The 22,815-nt window shown below is 44.9% G+C and overlaps 1 protein-coding gene across 3 annotated transcripts; it reads left to right on the forward strand.

Annotated features, from left to right (window-relative positions):
* The first annotated feature begins 11,201 nt into the window (after nucleotides 1-11,201).
* Nucleotides 11,202-22,278, forward strand: ZNF648 (zinc finger protein 648). 3 transcript variants are annotated; one of them, XM_033916781.1, is made up of 2 exons: nucleotides 11,202-11,301; nucleotides 20,563-22,278. In XM_033916781.1, the coding sequence occupies exon 2, from the start codon at nucleotides 20,651-20,653 to the stop codon at nucleotides 21,833-21,835; it is 1,185 nt and encodes a 394-aa protein (XP_033772672.1). In that variant the 5' UTR covers nucleotides 11,202-11,301; nucleotides 20,563-20,650; the 3' UTR covers nucleotides 21,836-22,278. The 3 variants fall into 3 exon arrangements, with proteins under 3 accessions (XP_033772672.1, XP_033772674.1, XP_033772675.1); XM_033916783.1 differs by lacking the exon at nucleotides 11,202-11,301 and adding an exon at nucleotides 11,351-11,577; XM_033916784.1 differs by lacking the exon at nucleotides 11,202-11,301 and adding an exon at nucleotides 11,351-11,508.
* Nucleotides 22,279-22,815: the final 537 nt, after the last annotated feature.

Genomic DNA, 22,815 nt, shown 5'->3' on the forward strand with positions numbered 1-22,815 from the left:
AGGCCTCAGGGGAGAAAGGTTCCTGTGGCTTTAGGCCTCAGTGGGGGAGAAAGGTTCCTGCGGCTTTAGGCCTCAGGGGAGAAAGGTTCCTGCGGCTTTAGGCCTCAGGGGAGAAAGGTTCCTACGGCTTTAGGCCTCAGGGGAGAAAGGTTCCTGTGGCTTTAGGCCTCAGGGGAGAAAAGTTCCTGTGGCTTTAGGCCTCAGTGGGGGAGAAAGGTTCCTGCGGCTTTAGGCCTCAGGGGAGAAAGGTTCCTGCGGCTTTAGGCCTCAGGGGAGAAAGGTTCCTACGGCTTTAGGCCTCAGGGGAGAAAGGTTCCTGCGGCTTTAGGCCTCAGTTGAGCTGCGGGATGGGGGCTGTACAGTTCCATTTTGGGGGGGCAACACCTGGCTCTCAGGTCCCTTCCCCCCTCCCCCCTTAAAGAACCTGGCTACCTAAGTTCCATAAGCTCACTTGTTCTGTGTGCGCGGGGCTACAAAAGTCACCATTTTCTTTGGAGAGGTGCCGATGGGAGGAGTTTGTTACTACTTTGTCGCGTAGGACAGCGAGGCTGCTTCAGCCGTAGTCGCGCGCGGGCAGCAACAGGCCCTGAGGGCGGTCGGCCAAGGCCCTTCCCTCCCGCTACGAAAGAGGGGGGGTGTCACTGCAGTTGCTGGTGCCACCACTGTCAGTCTTTCTCCTCTTGGAGGAGGGATACCGCCTCCGGCAGTTATTCCTTTGCCCTCACTATTCAGCAGGCCCTAGTTGAGGTTGGCCTTGGCTGGGATGCCATTTCACTGGCAGCCTAGTGTACCTTGTTTAATCCCGGCCGGCTGACAGCTGGGGCTAGGCTAGTTGTGGGCTAGCTGCATTTTTTTTCTTTCCACTCCTTCTGGGTCATTCATGTGGAGGAGTGGGCTAAAAGTTGGATCAGATATCTCAGTGTCTGATGTTGTTGCTGTATCTATTTGGGGGCTCTGGGAAAGGCACTTGTCACTTCAGGGCTCAGGTACAGCTTTGTTGTATTGCTTCTCCTCTGGCATTCTTCTTGACTTTGGTCAACAGTTTGCCTCATGAGGGAGCCGTATAGATTTGTGCTTCAGAGGCCTTCAGTTAGAGAAGGAGTCTTCCCTTGTCCCGTTTCCAGGCTTGATGCCCTAGACCCTTGCGAGGAAAAGGTCTGGTCTGTGGTGGTGCTCATGGGTTTTGACATCAGCTAAGGACCATTGCCAGACATGATGGTTCCATTCCACAGGAGGATATTTGGGGCCTGTCGGATATGATGGGAGGCTGCTTTGCACTCATTCTATTCGTGGGATGTAACTGTGTTTTCCACAGCATGGTGCGCTCAGGCAAGGATGGCTCCTGTTCACATAGGCTAGGGAGGGTAGCCTTTGTATGATTGTGGGTAACATACTCTCTGGAATGTAGAATCTCCTTGGACACGTGCTACAGGGCAGGATTTGGGGGCGAGGGATTTTACGTTCGTTCTTTATTTCCCTCCCTACGTTTGGACTGCTTTGATACATCCCACTAGTCTCTGGATTCATCTGCTGTGACTAAAGGAAAGAAAATTATCAGGTAAGGACATAATTTTACCTTCAAAGCCAATTTGCATATGCAGAAGGTGTCTTCAGTTAAATATTTATTCTTCTTTTTTTCCTAGAGGCCCAGTTGTCTGCAGCTTTCCCATAATCAAAGTCCTCAGGATCTGGGCCCTCCAAGGAGATCAGCATGAGATTATTTAGCGTGCTTTGATTCATGCGATTTCTCAAACATGACTTGATCCTTTTAAGTTATTTAATTAATTAGTGTATCTGGCTATATATAGTAAAGTGGGTTTTTCACAAGGACCAGGTATCTATAGTACAGCCCAGGTGATACCGTTAGTTCACCCTTAATGCCTTGTATCAAAAAAGACAGCTTTTCAATACATTTTTTGCCCTCAGAGATGCCACCAGAAGATCACAATATCATATCTTCTGGCTTTATGCACCCAATCGTCATTGGGTCAATATATAGTGTGTGTATAACTTTCTTATTATTTTTCAATTATTTTAATTTTAAGACAATAAATATTTTAAAGGAGTTTTTCATAAATTGAATACTTAGCTGACTGGTGGTTGGTGGTTAGCAAGGGATTAATGAGCCAACATGTTTCACCCTTAGAGGGGGTTTCCTCAGGGCTACTATCCCTACAATAAGAAAACCTTATTTTAGTAGGAGAAACGCTAAGTATAAAAATATATATATGACCAACAAGCACACTATAAATAATGCCCATGCTTGCCTACCTTTTTCCTACCAATTATTCACGACATGACCACCCAGTGAAGTTCTTTGGAAATGGCCGCGGCGTGATAAAAATCAACCTTAAATCCTCCCAAACCCGGAAGTGAGGTGTGAAGGGGAGGGGCTAATCGCCCGATCCCTTACACCACCCCAAATCCCGGAGGGGCGTTTACACAAAGTCTCTCATTAATTTACTACCTCCCATTGGATTTTCGGGGAGGATATCTAAAAGACTCCCAGGGAGAGGTCACAGAAGAGATGGCCATTCCAATTCCAGGTTTAACCCATGTGGCATCACAGTATCCAGGCGGTAAATCCACCTTTGTTCCAGGTAATTCAATATGGCCTCCAAATCTCCCTCCATTCCTTGGATGTTCAAAGTTTCGATCACCCTCCACCTAATATGGGATACCTCATGTTTTTTCAACTGCCAATGGTGGACTAGGGGAGCTGTCAAATTTCCCGTGACTATTCTAGATTTGTGTTCATTTAATCTCACATGTATAGCGCGTTTGGTGCGGCCCACGTACACCAAGGAACACGGGCAAACAATAATGTATATGACCCAAGTCGTTTTACAAGAAGTGTGTGTCTTAGCCTGAATAGTTCTACCTGTACGTGGGTCGCGCCAATCGCTACCCACAATGGTCTTGTCACACCATTGGCACTGGTGACAGGGGGTATGGGAGCCCAAAGAATTCTGAATTGGGTTACATCGTTTTAGTAGCTGACCAATGGTAGTGCCTTTGGTATATGTAAACAGGGGAAGATCATCCAAACCCCTAAGGTCTTTCAAAATAGGCCAATGTTGTTTAATAATTCTAACCATGGTCATAACCACGTCCGAATATGGTAATACACAAACCAAGTTTGTCTCCCCCCTGGTTTGTTGGGGTCCCCTCTCCACATCATCTAAAAGTAAGTCCCGGTGGGAAAAACGAGCCCTCAAATATGCCTGAAGTATACATTTCTCCGGGTAGCCCCGAATTCTGAATCTCTGGCTAACATCCTTAGCCACCCGCTGAAATTCAGTGAGTTCGGAGCACACCCTCCTGGCTCTCAGAAACTGACTTATAGGAAGGCTGGTCTTAAGTCTGTGAGGATGGAAGCTGGCAAAGTGCAGTAGATTGTTTCTCACCACTGGTTTCCTATATAAGGTTGTCTCAAAAGTGTCTCCCACCCTGTATACAGTGATGTCCAAAAATTCAATGTGTGAAAAATTATAAGTAACTGTGAATTGTAAGTTGTGATCAATCGTATTAATCCACTGAATAAAGCTAGCTTTATTCAGGAGGCATCTCTGAGGGCAAAAAATGTATTGAAAAGCTGTCTTTTTTGATACAAGGCATTAAGGGTGAACTAACGGTATCACCTGGGCTGTACTATAGATACCTGGTCCTTGTGAAAAACCCACTTTACTATATATAGCCAGATACACTAATTCATTAAGTCAAATGGCTTCAGAAGAAGACATTGAATTTGGTGGGTACTCGGACGAACAATTTAAGTTAATTTTGTCCAGACCCGCACTCCTTGACGGGGGGGAAGATCCTCCCAGTGAGATGTCATGGACGGAATGGGAGACAACAGCAAAGCGATTGATCAGGGCAGAACTCCATAGCAGCACACTTGTGCAGTACCTCAAAAAATCCATGATCCCCAGAGGTCTAAGAGTTATAAAGGAACCCAAGGTAATGTCTTCAAATAAATCTTTCATGGACAAATGGACAAGTATTTTAAATCGTTGTTCACGTGATCTCATGATCCTGTTGGTGGAGAATACGACTGAAATTGAACAAGATCTCAAGGTAAAATTGGTCGACATACAACAGGAATTACAGATAAAATATTCGACAGAGGAATTTGATAAGAAGAAGAAAGAACTGGAGGAATCAATGGAAAAGGTCAGGGACTCAATCCGACAAACCAAAATTAAGAAGCTCCGTAGAGATGAGAAGGACTACCAGATGGGAAGGGTCTATTCCTGGAATAAAAAGCAATCCATACAGTTTACCAAAAAAAGAGTTGCTTTTGAAGCAACTTCAGATGAGACAGAAGGATCTAGCGGTGAATCTACGGAAACTCCTGGACCAGGACCAAATGTGGAGATAAGATCAGCTCCAAAAAACCTGCGCCCCAGGGCCCGGGGTCGGGGGCCCAACAAGATAGGGGGGACGAGCAGACCCAAATAACACCTCTGGTAGTGAATATCTCCCCTTTTCCTCTGACACAGATCCAACAACAAGTATTGCAATTTGGCATGGGGTTCGTCGTAAAAGATAAACCAGATTTCTTTAAATTGAAGATCGCTTTACATAGATTCATTCGTAAAATCCAGATAAAGGTATTTTTTCAACAAAAGTCAGAAGAGGAAGAAGGGAATAACAGTCACTTTGACTCTGAAGACCAGTCTATTTGTAGGGTAAAATCTACTTGGGTTCCCCCCCCTCCGGTAGATCCGGCCATAGCCACGTTTCGGGATTTGATATTGAATGACATTACCAAATATGAGGCGGGATACAACTTCAAATCCCTTAGATACAACTTAACTTATCCCCAATACTCAGCCATTAAGGAATTGGCCGAATGTAAAGATATTATAATACAAGTAGCTGATAAGGGAGGGGCTATTGTCATTCAAGATCGTCGTTGCTATGAATTAGAAGCAATGAGACAATTGGGGGATATTTCATCATATACCCCCTTGACTACGAATCCGGGGGATAATTTAGCTAAGAAGATTTTTGATTTTGTCACCAAGGCCTATGAGGAACAAATCATCACTAAAAATGAATATAAATTTTTGTTAAACAAATTTCCTAGGACACCTACAATACGTTTTGTACCGAAAATACATAAAAATCTTCAGAACCCACCGGGGAGGCCCATAGTAAATACAAGAGAGAGTATATTGGAACCCCTTTCAAAATTTTTGGACATTTTTTTAAAGCCGGCAGCTATACAGGTACGTTCATACCTAAAAGACTCCTCCCATTTCCTCAGAAAACTTGGAGAGGTGACTCATCTTCCCTCCAATTGTTATATGGTCACATTGGATATAGTGTCCCTATACACGAGGATCCCCCAGAGTGGGGCTATGGACATCATCAAAGAGGTGTTGGGAGTAAGACAAGGATCATCGAGAATTACCACGGACTTTTTAATGTCCCTAGCCAGATGGGTCATTGAATAAATTATTTTGTATATGATAACATCTATTACAAACAGATCCAGGGTGTGGCGATGGGTTCTACGTTTGCCCCTTCGGTGGCAACCCTGTATGTGGGACGATTTGAAGAACAATTTATATACCCATCCGCATATTATATTGCCAATATAAGATTATGGCTTAGGTTCCTAGATGACATTTTCATTTTGTGGACTGGATCTGAGGAGGATCTAAATAGCTTTATTCAGTGGATTAATACGATTGATCACAACTTACAATTCACAGTTACTTATAATTTTTCACACATTGAATTTTTGGACATCACTGTATACAGGGTGGGAGACACTTTTGAGACAACCTTATATAGGAAACCAGTGGTGAGAAACAATCTACTGCACTTTGCCAGCTTCCATCCTCACAGACTTAAGACCAGCCTTCCTATAAGTCAGTTTCTGAGAGCCAGGAGAGTGTGCTCCGAACTCACTGAATTTCAGCGGGTGGCTAAGGATGTTAGCCAGAGATTCAGAATTCGGGGCTACCCGGAGAAATGTATACATCAGGCATATTTGAGGGCTCGTTTTTCCCACCGGGACTTACTTTTAGATGATGTGGAGAGGGGACCCCAACAAACCAGGGGGGAGACAAACTTGGTTTGTGTATTACCATATTCGGACGTGGTTATGACCATGGTTAGAATTATTAAACAACATTGGCCTATTTTGAAAGACCTTAGGGGTTTGGATGATCTTCCCCTGTTTACATATACCAAAGGCACTACCATTGGTCAGCTACTAAAACGATGTAACCCAATTCAGAATTCTTTGGGCTCCCATACCCCCTGTCACCAGTGCCAATGGTGTGACAAGACCATTGTGGGTAGCGATTGGCGCGACCCACGTACAGGTAGAACTATTCAGGCTAAGACACACACTTCTTGTAAAACGACTTGGGTCATATACATTATTGTTTGCCCGTGTTCCTTGGTGTACGTGGGCCGCACCAAACGCGCTATACATGTGAGATTAAATGAACACAAATCTAGAATAGTCACGGGAAATTTGACAGCTCCCCTAGTCCACCATTGGCAGTTGAAAAAACATGAGGTGTCCCATATTAGGTGGAGGGTGATCGAAACTTTGAACATCCAAGGAATGGAGGGAGATTTGGAGGCCAAATTGAATTACCTGGAACAAAGGTGGATTTACCGCCTGGATACTGTGATGCCACATGGGTTAAACCTGGAATTGGAATGGCCATCTCTTCTGTGACCTCTCCCTGGGAGTCTTTTAGATATCCTCCCCGAAAATCCAATGGGAGGTAGTAAATTAATGAGAGACTTTGTGTAAACGCCCCTCCGGGATTTAGGGTGGTGTAAGGGATCGGGCGATTAGCCCCTCCCCTTCACACCTCACTTCCGGGTTTGGGAGGATTTAAGGTTGATTTTTATCACGCCGCGGCCATTTCCAAAGAACTTCACTGGGTGGTCATGTCGTGAATAATTGGTAGGAAAAAGGTAGGCAAGCATGGGCATTATTTATAGTGTGCTTGTTGGTCATATATATATTTTTATACTTAGCGTTTCTCCTACTAAAATAAGGTTTTCTTATTGTAGGGATAGTAGCCCTGAGGAAACCCCCTCTAAGGGTGAAACATGTTGGCTCATTAATCCCTTGCTAACCACCAACTACCAGTCAGCTAAGTATTCAATTTATGAAAAACTCCTTTAAAATATTCATTGTCTTAAAATTAAAATAATTGAAAAATAATAAGAAAGTTATACACACACTATATATTGACCCAATGACGATTGGGTGCATAAAGCCAGAAGATATGATATTGTGATCTTCTGGTGGCATCTCTGAGGGCAAAAAATGTATTGAAAAGCTGTCTTTTTTGATACAAGGCATTAAGGGTGAACTAACGGTATCACCTGGGCTGTACTATTGATCCTTTTAAGGGCAGAAAACCCCTTTTCACATTCAGCTGTGCTCACTGGGATCACTAGCCCAATATGAGCTAGTTTGGCTAAGTTTGGAAACTACTCTTTGAGCTCTGATGTTGTTGCCATTTTTAGTAAAATTTGTTTTGGACTGAAGTCTTTGTATGATTGACTTCTGATCATTTTTGATGCAACTGTCCATTCTTGCCTGCTACTTTCATATTTTAAAATTGGAGGGCTACCATTTTTGGAGTAATGAGCAAAAAGAATTTCAACAGACTCACTTGAATCGTGAGTTTCTGCATTGAAAACTTTTGAAAGAGGCATGTCAGGGAATCTTGCATCTAGGTGCTTCACAACTGTCTCTAGGTATTTTATCATATATTGCAATTTTGAATGCCATTACATCACTCTGTGTATAGTCAATGCGGAGATCTGACCATTCTTCTGCCAGACAAAGATGAAGGCTATGAAAATATCTCCCAGGAGTGTCATTCAACTGCATGATGGACAATTTTGTGGCGAGCAAAATTGGCTCAATTTCGGTAAGATTGACATCTTGCCTTTGCCAAGCCTTAGATAAGTTGGACAACAAAGGTAATACATCTGAAAGCATCATCAGAGAAGAAACAAAATTGTACGTTTTAATACATCTGCTTAATCCTTCAGCTGTGATGTCATTTCGTTCAGTGGCCTCTCTTTCCAGCACAGCTATGACACTCATCATGCACTGTCGTAGTGACTGTTCTGCAGAGGCATGAGACAGCCATCTAGTGTCACTGGCCATTTTCAGCTTAATCTGGGGAATGTTCAGAATATTTTGCATTTCTGTTAAACCAGCCATCCTAACTGAAGAAATTTGGAAGAAATAGAACAGCTGCCTTAAGATGTCATTCAGTTTTGTTAAATAAGGTATGGCAGATACTGCTTGGGCACTTGCAAGGGCCAATCGATGGTTTACACAGGGCAGTTGACCAAGAGTCCAGATGCTTTATCTTTAAGCAGTTTTGCCACACCTTTCTGTTTCCCAATCATACCAGCTGCTCCATCTGACCCTAGTCCAACCAGATTAGCAGTTTTCAAGCCTAGTATGTCCATAGTTTCACTCAGTGTGTTGGTTATAGTCTCCGCTTTGCCACCACTCATATTGCGGGTTGATACAAAACTAATTTTGACCTGTTTAGTGACCTGGCAAACATATTTAATGTAAATAATTAATTGTTTTACAACTGAGATGTCTGTGGTTTCATCACACAGAATACTGAAAAAATTTTCAGCGTGCATATTTTTCAATATGTTAGACTTTATTTCTGATGCTAAGACATCCAGCAGCTCTTGCATTTTTCTTTCTTAGGTGTAATATGCATTTTTACCAACATTGAGATGTTGTAAAAAGGAACAACCCATTTCTTTACAGTGTTCCAACAGCTTTTCAAACAACGTTGTATGTGGTAACTCATTTTTTGTCAACCAATACATGGATCTTAAAGCTCCCACAAAGGCATCTCTCTGTAAGTTATTTAACATAGATACAGATCTTTCAATTTGACCGATTCCAGTTTGCTCTAGTACACACTTTCCTAAAAGATCAGAAGAAGACTCAATGTGTGTTTTACTTTTTTCATGGTCCAGCAAGCTTTCTTTTCGAATTCTTGTGCATGGCACATTTACCCAAGGTAACTCCCTCCTTGGGAGGTGTTTGAATATTTCATGCACAATGAGCACCACATACCATTTTCTTTGACCATTAGCCAATCAAACTCTTTAAACCATTGTTTGTTTATGCCTGATAAGTGGTGCTTAGATTTATCAATTGGCAGAGTGTGTGCTGAAAAGATTTCCCCTGATGGCCAGCCTCTGCAATGTCTTTGTCTGAAATTGCCACATCAGCAGTTGACGCTGCACCTTCATTGGTTTGTGGCGTCTCTTTTCTGAAATAACTGAACAGTGTTGTTTTCTGAACACTTTTTTTACTTATGTTGGTAAAATGAAAAGTACCTATGAATAAGACTTTTGAGTGGTAACGTGGGAGCCTATTGGATATTCAGTGCACACTTACACTACCGCAGGGCAAGATATGAACAAAAAAAGGAATGGCAGATGTGTCACTTTAACAGGAACCAGTGAGTGCTACAAGGATTTTAATTTTTTGCTCTTCTGGGCTTAACCTGCCCCAAACACTCTGTGATGAAAGAAGAGGGAAAGGCACAGCCATGTCTGGCCCTAGACTTTTTTCCCCCCTTTCTGGAGGACCTACAGCTATTAAATATTTCTATAGTGCTCTCAGATGTACGCAGCGCTACACAGAGTCACAAAGAGTACTAATGTGATCAAAGAGGGAAAAGCACAGCCAAGTCTGGCCTTAGACTCTTTCCCCCCCCCCCTTTCTGGAGGACCTACTGCTATTTAAAATTTCTATAGCACTCTCAGATGCAGCAGCGTTGCACAGTCACAAAGAGGGGAAAGCACAGCCAAGTCTGGCCCTGGACTTTTTTTTTTCCCTCCCCCCCCCTTTCTGGAGGACCTACTACTATTAAATATTTCTATAGGTCTACCAGACAATGCAGGCTGCACAGAGTTAAAAGTAAGAAAATAGTCTCTGCTCGAAAGAGCTTACAACTTTTTTTCTCTCCAAAAATGTAATATTAAATTTTTCTATAGGTCTACCAGACAACGCAGGCTGCACAGAGTTAAAACTAAGAAAATACAGTGGTACCTCGGTTTACAAGTGCACCGGTTTGCGAGTGTTTTGCAAGACGAGCAAAACATTTGCAAAATCGGTGCCTCGGAAACCGAGCATGGCTCAATTTACGAGCGCCCCCCCCCCCCCACGATCCGCCCCCCCCCCCACGACGTGATCCGGCACCCCCCTGACGCGATTGGGCACACACACCCCCCCCCGCTTCTTACCCTCATCTGGGCACCAGCACCGGCATGTCCTGTGCTTATGCTCAGATGCTCAAGGCCTAGCAGAAGAGGAGGCCGATCTTCGGGCACCGGCACCAAGCACAGGACATGCCGGTGCCGGTGCCCAGATGAGGGTAAGAAGCGGCGGGGGGGGGGGCCGGATCGTGGCGAGGGGGTGCCCAATTGCGTCAGGGGAGTGCCGGATCGTGGCGGGGGGGGAACCCAATCGCGTCAGGGGGGGTGCCGGATTGTGGCGGGGGGTGCCCAATCTCGTGGGGGGGGGGTGCCGGATCGTGGCGGGGGGTGCCGAATCGCAGGGGGACCTTCGGGTGAGCAATGCCGGTTCTCGTGGGGGGGGGAAATGCATCAAAGCGAGTTTCCATTATTTCCTATGGGGAAACTCGCTTTGATAAACGAGCATTTTGGATTACGAGCATGCTCCTGGAACGGATTATGCTCGTAATCCAAGGTACCACTGTAGTCTCTGCTTGAAAGAGCTTACAACTTTTTTTCTCTCCAAAAATACCCTGCTGCACAGAGGGTAGTTAGAGAACCATCAACCTAACCCGCTCAAAACTTTCTGCCTCGTCCCTCAGCACAGCGGGAAACAAAAGTTCCGACGTTGAAGGGCCTTTGGAGCCTGGGCGAAAATGTTTTAATAGGTCGATGTTAAAAAAACACTAAGCAAATTACCCTTCCCTGCTCACGGTAAAGGAGTAGGGGTGGGGAAGGGTTAATTTGCATAGCGCACCAAGGCGTTGGACCAATCGAAATACAACCCCTTGGCGCGCTATGCAAATTAACCCTTCCCCGCCCGTACTCCACCGTGAGCCGTGGCGTGATTCTTGGAAAATCCTTGTAGCAGCGCTGTAGCACTTAATTCAGCAAGCTTGCTTCGGTCGCTAATGCTGGTTCTTCTGCGCATGCTCAGTTAGACCTGATCTGAGCATGTGCGGAAGAACAGGCATTATCCGAAGTTTGCGTGCTGAATTAAGTGCTGCTGAAGATATGGTTCAGGTAGGAAAGGTCTCTTCGCCTTTAAGTACGGGGTGCAGGCAAACCGGAAGAAGCAGGCGCTTGACAATTCATGCGCGAACCACCGCCGATGTCAGATCCAGGAACCGGTCCGGCGCGGTCTTTGCAGCTGCAAAATAACAGCCGGGCGCTCACTTAAAGAAGCTGGGCGGTGCGCCGGCTGAAACACGCTAGGGAGAACACCGCTAGGTACTTGGGACCTGGTTGGCCACTGTTGGAGCCAGGATACTGGGCTTGATATATCTTCCGTCTCTCCCAGTATGGAAATTCTTATGTTCTTATAAAAGTATACATATGCTTTGACTTTCAGAATTCATGGAAAGTTGTATATTTTTACATCTTTATGCAGTAATAAAATTACCCTTAAAGTTCCCTACAAAGAATTTTTGGGACATTCATGTCCAATGTGCTTGGTTCCTAAAGGTTTTTGAGCAGGTGGTGGTAAACTGTATAAGGAACCGTCTAGTTTAGGTGACAGTCATTTGTGTTTATTATGTGGCCACTTAGGTGTGTAAATGATCTATTGAATAATGACAAGTACATGCCATATGCTTCTTATAAAGGTATAGGGTATGAAACACTTATCTGCACAAATGAGAGTGGAACTTGAAAGTAATTATGTCTTGTTTTATGCGATCACCATTTCTACTGTTTGTTCACCTTAAGATCATTAGAAAGATATGCAGTTTGCACCCATTCCCCGCCCTATAACAACACAATAATTACAATATGTTATCACAGATACCATGGTTATACTTACTTACTCCTAAAAGGGAGGTGATAATGCATCTTCATTATTAGTACTTACTGAGCAGTCATTTTATTTTTTCTGTGTGATATGGGAAAGATGGCAACCCTGCCAGCAAAGGTATGACTTAAACATGATGGGGGGAAGAGCTGAGAGGAAATTGGGGTATTGGGGTTCAAGAAGGGATTAGATGATTTCCTGAAGGAAAAGGGGATAGAAGGGTATAGAAAGAGGATTACTATACAGGTCTTGGACCTGATGGGCCACCGCGTGAGAGGACTGTTGGGCATGATGGACCTCTGGTCTGACCCAGCAGAGGCTGTTTTTATGTGCCTCCCCCCCTCCCCTACCCCCCCCCCACACACACACACACCATGGACTTTTGACTACACCCCAGTTGTTTATATGTGTACTGTGACCTAATAACTTATGAGGTAACTACTTCCTCTGGCAAATGTGTGTAATGGACCCTGATGAATAAAGAGTCAGAAAATTGTTCCTGGTAGAGCTGCCCTTATTTCTCACAAGGGACAGTGTCTCCAAATGGATTATTTTTGTGTATTCAATTACAGTGTGGAGCCTGACTTCCAAGTCAAGGAAGAAACATAGAAACATATACAGTGGTGCCTCACACAACGAACTTAATTCGTTCCAGGAGCAAGTTTGTTATGCGAAAAGTTTGTTATGTGAAACGCGTTTTCCCATAACAATACATGTTAAAAAAAATAATTCGTTCTGCAGCATAAAATATGCTAAGATGACATAAAAAAAGATAAATTTTTTGTTATTATGTTTATTTAGATACATCTAAAAACATAATTGTTTTTTAAAACAACACACATTTTTTAAATTTAAAGACAGACTAAGTAGAGTCTAATTTTACAGTGAGAGAGGGCAGAGTCTCAGCGGCAAAAACTGGGACTTAACTGTTCATTTTTTAAATGCCTGCATGGTTGAAAATGTTGTCCATTTCCTTGGGCAGATCATTCTGTCTATAATACTAGTTTATACTTACTGTATTACAAAATGGTCTTAATGGATAAGCTTTTTTTTTCCTGTTTCTTTCAATATGTAAACAGATTGCCAATGGTGAGAGAGAACAAAGCTGTTACTGTATTTTTCTAGCATCGGGGAAGCGGCGAGAGTAGCTCCGCCCCCCCCAACGCATCAGCAGTAGGCGCCGGGCCCTTGCGAGCCCACGGTCCGCCACTGCACAGGGAGCCAGGCGGAGAGAGGGCAGTTAAGCGCAGTGCCTGCGCGGAAGGATGCAGCTCGGGCGACTTCGTTGTGTGAAACGAAGTTCGTTGTGGGAAGCAAGACCTGAAGTTCGTTGTGCGCAGCGTTCGCTGTGCGAGGCGTCCGTTATGCGAGGCACCACTGTATTAGAATTTTGGAAATCAATTTGGAATCAAATTAATTCCCTGTTAGAAAATCATGTGGCATTATCATATGACACAGTATTATTTGGTATAGAAATGAGAGCAAAGAAACAAATATCATCTAATAATAACAAATTATTGTTAATTTTAACTGAGATTGCCATTCAATAGATCACTTACAATGGTCTTAATTATTGTTTCTGGTGGAATTCTGTTTGTCATATATATAAAATGGAAAGGGCGTTAGCTGTCCAAAAAGGAAATTATAACAATTTTCAAGATGTGTGGAGGCCATTGATGGATTACTGTAAAGATTAAAAATTATTCTTCCCTGAATAAAAAAGTTTTAGACATTAAGGGGGGGGGAGGGGGGTGGGTATTTTTTATTATAATTGAAACAAATCATCTTCATAAATGATTAAGGGAAGGAGATTTTATTTTATAAGGATTAATTATAAGTTTTAAGGTGTATTTGAAAGTTAAATTGATATTTGTATTTATTATACTTGATTTCAGATTTGAAATGAATAAAGTTAAAAAAAAAAAGAAACATGACAACAGATAAAGGCAAAGTGGCCCATCTACAACATCCACTATCTCCTCCTCTCCCTAAGAGATCTCACAAGCCTGTCCCATGCTATCTTGAATTCTGACACAGTCTTTGTTTCTACCACCTACCACCTCTATCTGGAGACTATTTCACACATCTACCCCCCTTTCTGTAAAGAAGTATTTTCTTACATTACTCCTGAATCTGTCACCTTTTAACTTCATCCTATGCCCTTTCCTTCTGGAGTTTTCCTTCATTTAGAAAAAGAGACACCTCCAGTACATTAAAACCATTGAGATATTTAAACATCTTTATCATATCCCATCTCTCCCGTCTTTCCTCCAGAGTAAACGTATTAAAGTTTCCAAGTCTGTCCCTCATATGATTTATGACAAAGACCACTAACCAACTCCATCCTATTTATATATTTTTGAAGATGAGGTCTCCAAAATTGCACACAATATTTCATATGGGGTCTCACCAGTCTTATACAATGGCATTATCACTTCCCGTTTCCTACTGGCCATTCCTTATGCACCCAAGCATCCTCCTGGCTTTGCTTATGCACCCAAGCATCCTCCTGGCTTTGACTGTTGTCTTTTCTACCTGTTTTGCACTTTGAGATCATCTGACACTATCACCCCCTCCCCCCCCCCCAAGTCCTTATCCTCTTCTGCACAGAGCTAGGAGACAGGAGAGGAGAAAAACAGGAGAGGATCAGAGGAGAAAAGCAGGAGAGAAGGGAAGCAGGAGAGAGCAAGGGCAGCAGCGAGTTAGCTCCTCCAACCCCCAACATCATCTACCGGAGCTCCCCATTAAAAGGGGAGGGGCCAACGGTGCTCAGCCATTCGGCGCTTAAGGAGGGATGAGTCACTGCATAGAACAGCAGAGGGCAACTGCAGCAGACACAGAGGACACAAAAGCAAACAGCAGAGGGCAACAGCAGCAGACACAGAGGACACTCAAGAAACAACCAAGCAGGGAGAAACCACTTCAGACAGCAGACCGACAAGCAGATAGCAATGGAAGCAGCAGACAGAAGCAGGATGTTGAGCTACCCAGTTTTCTGCACCGTTTGCCATATGTACGACTACCTCCCCCCTGGGAGTTGCTCTCATGTATTCACTTGATGCGAGGAACTGGAGGGCCTGAAGAAACAAGTTAGACTCCTGGAAGGCAGAATACTGGAACTAGAAGCACTTTGAGCAATGGAGGAGGAGGACAGAGAGGCAGAAAACTTCAAGACAGAGGAAACCATTGAGGAAGAAGTCCGGAAGTTAGAGAAGTTCATCGAGGAGGCATACAGGGAGGCCATGGAAAATCACAAGCAACAGTGGAACTGCCAAGATACACCCACAGTGAGTGAAGACCACCTGGAGGACAACCATATGGAAGAAATGGGTGACACAACATCGACTCCTAGAAACAGCGGAGGGAACCCACAGGAAGACAAGTGCAGTGCAAGCCAACACCAGGTAGAGGGAAGATGGAAGTGCACAGAGGACAAGGACCTAGGGTTGGAGAGATGGACATACACCAGGGACACGGTCCTGCGGCTGGAGAGACAAGAGAAGACAGAGAGGACAGCGATCGTTGTGGGGGATTCCTTCATCAGACAAGTCGACAACCACATAGCAGGAGAAAGAAAGGATTGGCTGGTGACCTGCCTACCAGGAGCCAAGATAGAAGACATAGTGAGCTACATCGACAGGATCATCAACAGCGTGTAAGAGGAAGATACGGCGGTGGTGATCCATGTGGGGACAAACAAGGTGAGCAACAGGAACTACAGCAGAGAAGGACTGAAGGACCAGTTCCGGATGCTAGGAAGAAAGCTGGAGACCAGATAGCCGAGGGTAGCATTCTCAGAGATCCTGCCGGTACCCGGGCCGAAGAGAAGAGGCAGATGGAGCTGCAAGCAGTCAACGCGTGGTATGAAGAAGAAGGATTCCACTTCGTGCGCAACTGGATGACATTCTGCGGAAAGAGCAAGCTATTCAGGAAGGATGGACTCCACCTCAGCGGAGATAGAATGAGGCTACTTGCAAGCAACATCAAGAGAGAAATTGAGAAGTTTTTAAACTAGGAATAAGGGGAAAGCAAACAGTTGACAGAGAGTCGATGGTTCGGGAACTGGTATACCCAGAGGATATTGTGCAGGAAGATAGCGGGGAAGACTTACCGGATTATAGGCAAGACAGAAATCCTGACAGATCGAAAGGAACACAAGAGGGTAGGAAATGCAAGAAAGTAACAGGCCGCAAACTCAAGTGTATGTACATGAATGCAAGGAGCCTAAGGAATAAGATGGGTGAACTAGAAGCTATGGTACAAAAAGATAACCTTGACATCATCGGCATCACAGAAACATGGTGGAATGAGGAAAACGTCTGGAACACTGTGCTGCCGGGATACAAGCTATACCGCAGAGACAGAATGGGTCAAAAAGGTGGGGGCATTGCCCTATACGTCAAAGAGGGATTTGAGTCTACTGGAGAGAACACACTGGAAACGAAGAATAAGTTAGAGTCTCTATGGGTAGAAATTCTGGGAACAAATGGAATGGAAACGAAGATCGGCATCTACTACCGACCCCCAGGGCAGTCCGAAGAAATTGATGGAGAGTTGACGGACGAGATTAAATGCAACTGCATGGGAGGCAACACAGTTATTATGGGTGACTTCAATTATCCGGGGATAGAATGGAACCTAGGCACTTCCGGCTGCAGTAGGGAGACCAAGTTCCTGGATGCTGTGGGCGATTGCTTCCTGAAAATACGAGAGGAAATGCAATTCTGGACTTAATTCTAAATGGACTACGAGGACCGGCGCAAGATGTGGAAGTAGAGGGGACTCTGGGAACCAGTGATCACAATATGATCCGCTTCGACCTGGACACAGGGGCTAAACATCAATCAAGAACGACATCCAGGCCACTGAACTTCTGAAAAGGGGATTACGAAGGGATGAGACTCATGGTGGGGAAGAATATTAAGAAGAGGATAAGCACTGTAAAAGCACTAGAGCAAGTATGGTCCCTTTTTAAGGACACGGTCACCGAGGCACAAAATCTATATATACCACGTATCAACAAGGGATCCAAGAGGAAAAAGAACAAGGAACTGGCGTGGCTCACTGTAGCGGTGAAGGAAGCGATCAGAGACAAGAAGACTTTGTTTAAGGAATGGAAAAGATCAGAAACGGATGAAAACTGGAAAAAGCACAAACAGCATTAAAGAAGGTGCCATAAGGCAGTAAGAGAGGCCAAAAGAAACCATGATGAAAAAATAGCCAAAGAGGTGAAAAACTTCAAGAAGCGGTGGGGCCATTAGATGACCATGGAATAAAAGGAGGACAAAGCCATCGCCGACAAACTGAACACATTTTTTTGCGTCTGTATTTACTGAAGAGGATATATACAATATACCGGAAGCTGACAGGCTATACGCGGGAAACGAAGACTGGAAACTGACAGGGTTGACAGTCAGTCTAGAAGAGGTATGCAGGCAGATTGATAGGCTTAAAAATGATAAATTCCCAAGACCGGATGGCATCCAACCAGCGTCGGAAGCCTTCTCCGATGCTGGTGCGGCTCGTGAGAGGAGCCGACACCGCAGCTTTTAATTTTTGCTTGAGGAGGTGGAGAGCAGGGAGTCCAGCACTGCCGGCCAGTCCTGGCGGTCAAGGAGAGAGGGAGCGATGAATGCGCGCATGCGCATTCCTGCCGCCACAGACCTACTGATCACAGATCACGCAGGTAAAAGTGCGCATGCGCGGGTAGGGTTTTATTATATACTAGTCTTTAAGCCCGTTACATTAACGGGTGCTAGAATAGATGTGTCTGTCTGTCTTTCTTTGTCTCTCTCTCTCATTGGCCGCTGTCTTTCTTTCTGTCTCTCTCTCTCTCTTTGGCCGCTGTCTGTCTGTCTTTCTTTCTTTCTGTGTCTCTCCTTGACCACTGTCTGTGTGTCTTTCTGTCTCTCTCTTTGTCCTTAGCCGCTGTCTTTCTGTATATCTCCCTCTGTCGCTCTCTGTGTGTCTGTCTCTTTCTCTCTCTCTCCTTGGCTTCTGCCTGCCTGTCTTTCTGTCTCTCCCTCTCTCCTTGGCCGCTGTCTGTCTTTCTGTGTGTCTGTCTGTCTTTCTGTCTCTCTCTCTCCTTGGTCGCTATCTGTCTGTCTCTCTCCTTGGCCGCTGTCTATGTGTCTGTCTGTCTTTCTGTCTCTTTCTCTCTTTCTCGTTGGCAGCTGTGTGTCTGTCTTGGCTGCTATCTGTCTCTCTATCTCCTTGGCCACTGTCTGTGTGTCTGTCTGTCTTTCTATCTCATTCTCTCCTTGGTTGCTGTCTGTGTATGTTTCTGTCTTTTTCTCTCTCTCTTTCCTTGGCCGCTGTTTATGTGCCTTTTTTGTCTCTTTCTCTCTTTCCTTGGCTACTGCCTGTGTGTCTTTCTGTCTCTCTCTCTCTCTTTGGCCGCTGTCTGTCTTTCTATCTCTTTCTCTCTCTCTCTCTCCTTGGCCACTGTCTTGTCTGTCTGTTTCCTTCCCTCTCTCCCATTCCCTGCCTGCGCCCCGCTCCCCTTCTTTTGACCTCCATCCCAGCCCATCCCACCCCCCTCTGCGGCAGCGCCACCAGCCTCCAACAAATCCTCATCCTCGACCCGGAAATTCACCCAGAGGAGAGAGTGGAGGCAGAGGAGAAGGCTGTGTGACCACGGAGCGGCAGTAGTTGTGGCCTTCCCTCCCCTAGCTCCGTAGCTCGGTCGCCGCTGCCACCTCCACCTCCTTCTCCTTCTCTCCCCGATGTCGGCTCCCAATGTGTGCACGCGCCGCACACGCACCACACTCTGCAACATTTCTCTGCCGACCACAGCAACGGACACACGGAGCCACAAAAATTGAAGTGCGCATGTGCGCTAAGGGTATTATTATCTTAGATAATCAATACATTATTAAACTGTAATCAATACTTGTGCTCTTGTAAAGGTGTTACAATACACAGCATTTTCTGAGTTGGTTCTCAATGCACCCCTCTTAAATCATAATCAATCCTTTTTATTTACCCAACGTGTGGTGGACACCTGGAATGCGCTTCCAGAAGATGTAATAGGACAGAGTACGGTACCGGGGTTTAAGAAAGGATTGGACAATTTCCTGCTGAAAAAGGGGATAGAATGGTATAGATAGAGGATTACTACACAGGTCCTGGACCTGTTGGGCCACCGCGTGAGCGGGCTGCTGGGCACGATGGACCTTAGGTCTGACCCAGCAGAGGCATTGCTTATGTTCTTATGTTCTATAATATATAATCAATCTACCTGCTTATACATACCTATATAAAATATATCATATATTTATTAATATTATACCTTCTTTTTGCATGTTGGTGCTTAACATTGTTTAGTAAATCAGCTCCTTTATTCTGAACCGGTCCTTATCAGTCCTTTCTTGGTCCTTGAAAATGAAAATATTTACCAGTGTATTTGTGTGTTGTGAAGGAATTACTTGTTCTGTCTTTCTTTCTATTTCCTGTTCAGTTCTCCACTTTGCCCTCCCTCTAGCTGCTTGCGGTCTCTACCCCTTCTTCGAGTTCCTCTTTATCCCATCTCCCTCCTTTCAGGCTTCCCTAACCCCTTTCGCTTCTGCTATCCTGAGATACCGCTAAAAACCCTGCATGAGCCCTGGCAGAGTGCTGTGAACAACACTGTGTAAGAATACTGAAAGTGTGCAGTCGAACCTAATGGAGAGATCCAATCTGATCCCTGCATATCATGGCCAGAGAAAGAGGGGTGATTCTCATGGCCACCTGGCTAAAATGAAATGCATTTGATTTCTATAAACTTGTCCAAATCTCTACCACAGCCGGTCTTCAAAACTTTCTCTCTTACTGCCACCAGGGAAGGGGGAGGGAGAGGGGAACAGGGTTGTTGAGGTGGCACAGACACACTTTATTCTTCACCTCAGCTGCATTGGAGCAGAAGTGCTGGTTCAAGATATCCGTAACTCTCAGCTAAAGCCTTGGTCCTTCAGCTCCGGGTACATTTGTCGGCTGCGCCTCTGCCCGGGTTGGGGGGGAGAGAAGGGGGAGAAGGGAGACCTGAGGAACGGCGCTGTCTCCAACCCGCCGCTGAGCCGGCAGCCCCTGACAGCCGCCACGGCCGACATCCGCCTCGGGGAATTCGCGTGCATGCGCACTCCTACTTGCGGTGCCCTACAGCGCACGGAAAACGGGCACACGCATGGGAGTGCGCATGCGCGCGTAGGGCTTTATTATATTAGATGATTGTCATTTATACCTAAAGAGACATATGATCAAGAAACTGTTTTATTTTACTTTTGTGATTATGATAAACTTACCGAGGGCCTCAAAATAGTACCTGGCAGTCCGCATGTGGCCCCGGGCCACATGTTTGAGACAACTGTTTTAAATAAAATGACATGCGCATTAGTACAGACCAGCAGTCCAATTAAAAATGCATTTTATAACACAGAACCTAATGCCAGGAGGTCAGCATTCTTTAAAACAACCATCAGCAGAAAATTCATTTAGTAACCTGCTTTTTTTTTTTCTAGGAGAGGGGTCGAAGAGGAGGTAGTGTGGAACCTTTACCTCTGAATAATCTTACATTGTTCTCCTTAAAAGTCACAGCACAGTTTTGATATGATGAAAACAGAGGATAACTGGCATTCAGATGGAGATGACACTAGAGACACAGCAGAGGAACACTCAATTGACTCAAATCAAAGCTTAGATAAAGTAGGCCTAGGGGCCAGCTTGAAGCTGGAGGTGGAGGAAGACTACTCGCCCCCATCTAGCCCTGCCTCTAGTCCTCCTGGACCATCCAAGAAACAGGAGATGTCTGTTGAGCTACAGGGTGTAGATGAGCATATGCATGAACCTTGCTTCAAGAAGAAAAGCAAGACTACAGCTGGGATCTTTGTCACTTCCAGTACTAACTTTGACCTGCAATGTGATGATGAAGCCTTGGAATTCTACTCTGAACACACAGAAGAAGCTCAAAATGGCCTAAGTGATGATGATGAAGAAAGTGAAGATGATGAAAACATTGTCAAGATCAAATTTGATAAAGACCTGGAGCCTGTTTCTGGGGCATCCCTACCTTATTGCTGCAAAAAATGTGATATCTGTTTTCAGGATCTGAGTGGGTTGCAAGAACATAAGCAAATCCATTTAAATGAGCAATCCTACCGCTGCCCTATTTGTGATAAGGAGTTCTTCCGTGCTGCCAACTTACGAATGCACAAACTTATCCACTCCAGTGATCGACCTCATAAATGTCCAGAGTGTGACAAAGGCTTCATCCGCACTGCTGATGTCTGGCGCCATTTGCGTAATGTCCACAAGATTGAGCGCTCTAAAGTGATCTTGGGTGATAATTTGATAAGAAATCCCTGGTCTATAGTAAATCATAACCGCTGCGTTGATGGGGAATATGGCCAGTCAGAGAAGAATGGACAGAAAGCTCAAGAAGAGGAGCTAAAACCTTATATTTGCACAACATGTGGCAAAGGCTTTCGCAAGCCAAACCTTCTGTACAAACATAAGGTGATCCATCGGAAAGACAAGCCCTACAAATGCCTAGAATGTGGCAAAGCTTTTGTGCAACTGATGCGACTTAAACGTCACCAACAGACCCATTCTGGAGAACGCCCCTTCTATTGTGAGGAGTGTGGCAGCACCTTCACTCGCCTGGGATCACTTCAGCGACACCAGCGTATACATACTGGAGAGAAGCCCTACGTTTGTATGTACTGTGATCATGCCTTCACTGATTCAGGCACCATCAGGAGACATGAGTGCATGCACATGTTAGAAAAATCATAATATTAACCTAGTGATTGTGCACTATGTCCTTTTCTGCATCTAGTCTAGATATTCTTTTTTTTTTAAAAAACTTGGTTCTAATTTATAAATTGCCAATTTTTTTTCCTTGACATATAATAGATATAACTTACAAATCGTCATCTGTGATTTCAAAATGGATCTTTTTGTCCCAAGTTGAAATCTAGATTTATTTGAGCTTAGTCTCATTAATAGAGAAGGCAAGAAAAATGCTGTACATAGTCTGAATCCTTAGACAGGCTTGTTCTCTGTCTCCTTTACCATAAAATAATCTAGAATTTGATGGAGCTTACAGTTATCCTTCAGGAACTACACTTCCCTCTCCCCATTCGCGGTTCCTGCACTCGTGGTTTCATATAATCGCAATTTTTTTCTGGGGAGGGGGAAAATTATAAAAACAGTCTTTTTTCCTCCCTGCCGCCTTCCCGGCCTTACCTGGTGGTCTAGAGGGTTTTCGGGGCAGGAGCGATTTTCCTATGCTCCTGCCCCATGCAGATCACCATGAGGAAATGGCTGCTGGGAGTTCCCGTAGTCTCTCGAGACTACGTCGGGAACTCCCTACAGCCATTTCCTGATGGCGATCTGCACGGGGCAGGAGCATAGGAAGATCGCTTCTGCCCCGAAAACCCTCTAGACCACCAGGTAAGGCCGGGAAGGCGGCCGGGAGGTGGGGGTGGGTCAGAGCCGGATAATTGCGGTTTTTCGGCATTCGCGGTCTGGCTCTGCCCGTATCCCCCGCGAATGACGAGGGAGAAGTGTAATTATTATTTGAATATGTTGGACTTCTCTTATGCCCTTTCTTAAAGACTAATAGATAAGGAGTAAATTTTGCAAGGGCTAGAACTCTGGAGTTGATAGCCTCTGATCTGGCTTCTCCAGGCAGATGGAAAGGGCTGACACACTAAGGGCTCCTTTTACAAAGCTGCGCTAGCGGTTTTAGCACGCGCTAGACGCTAATGCCA

This window comes from Geotrypetes seraphini, chromosome 12 (genome assembly GCF_902459505.1).
Source record: "Geotrypetes seraphini chromosome 12, aGeoSer1.1, whole genome shotgun sequence".
NCBI lineage: Eukaryota > Metazoa > Chordata > Amphibia > Gymnophiona > Dermophiidae > Geotrypetes > Geotrypetes seraphini.

Bases quoted from the DNA above. Each gene is read 5' to 3' on its own strand.
- ZNF648 (XM_033916781.1), top strand. From the start codon at position 20,651: ATGATGAAAACAGAGGATAACTGGCATTCAGATGGAGATGACACTAGA.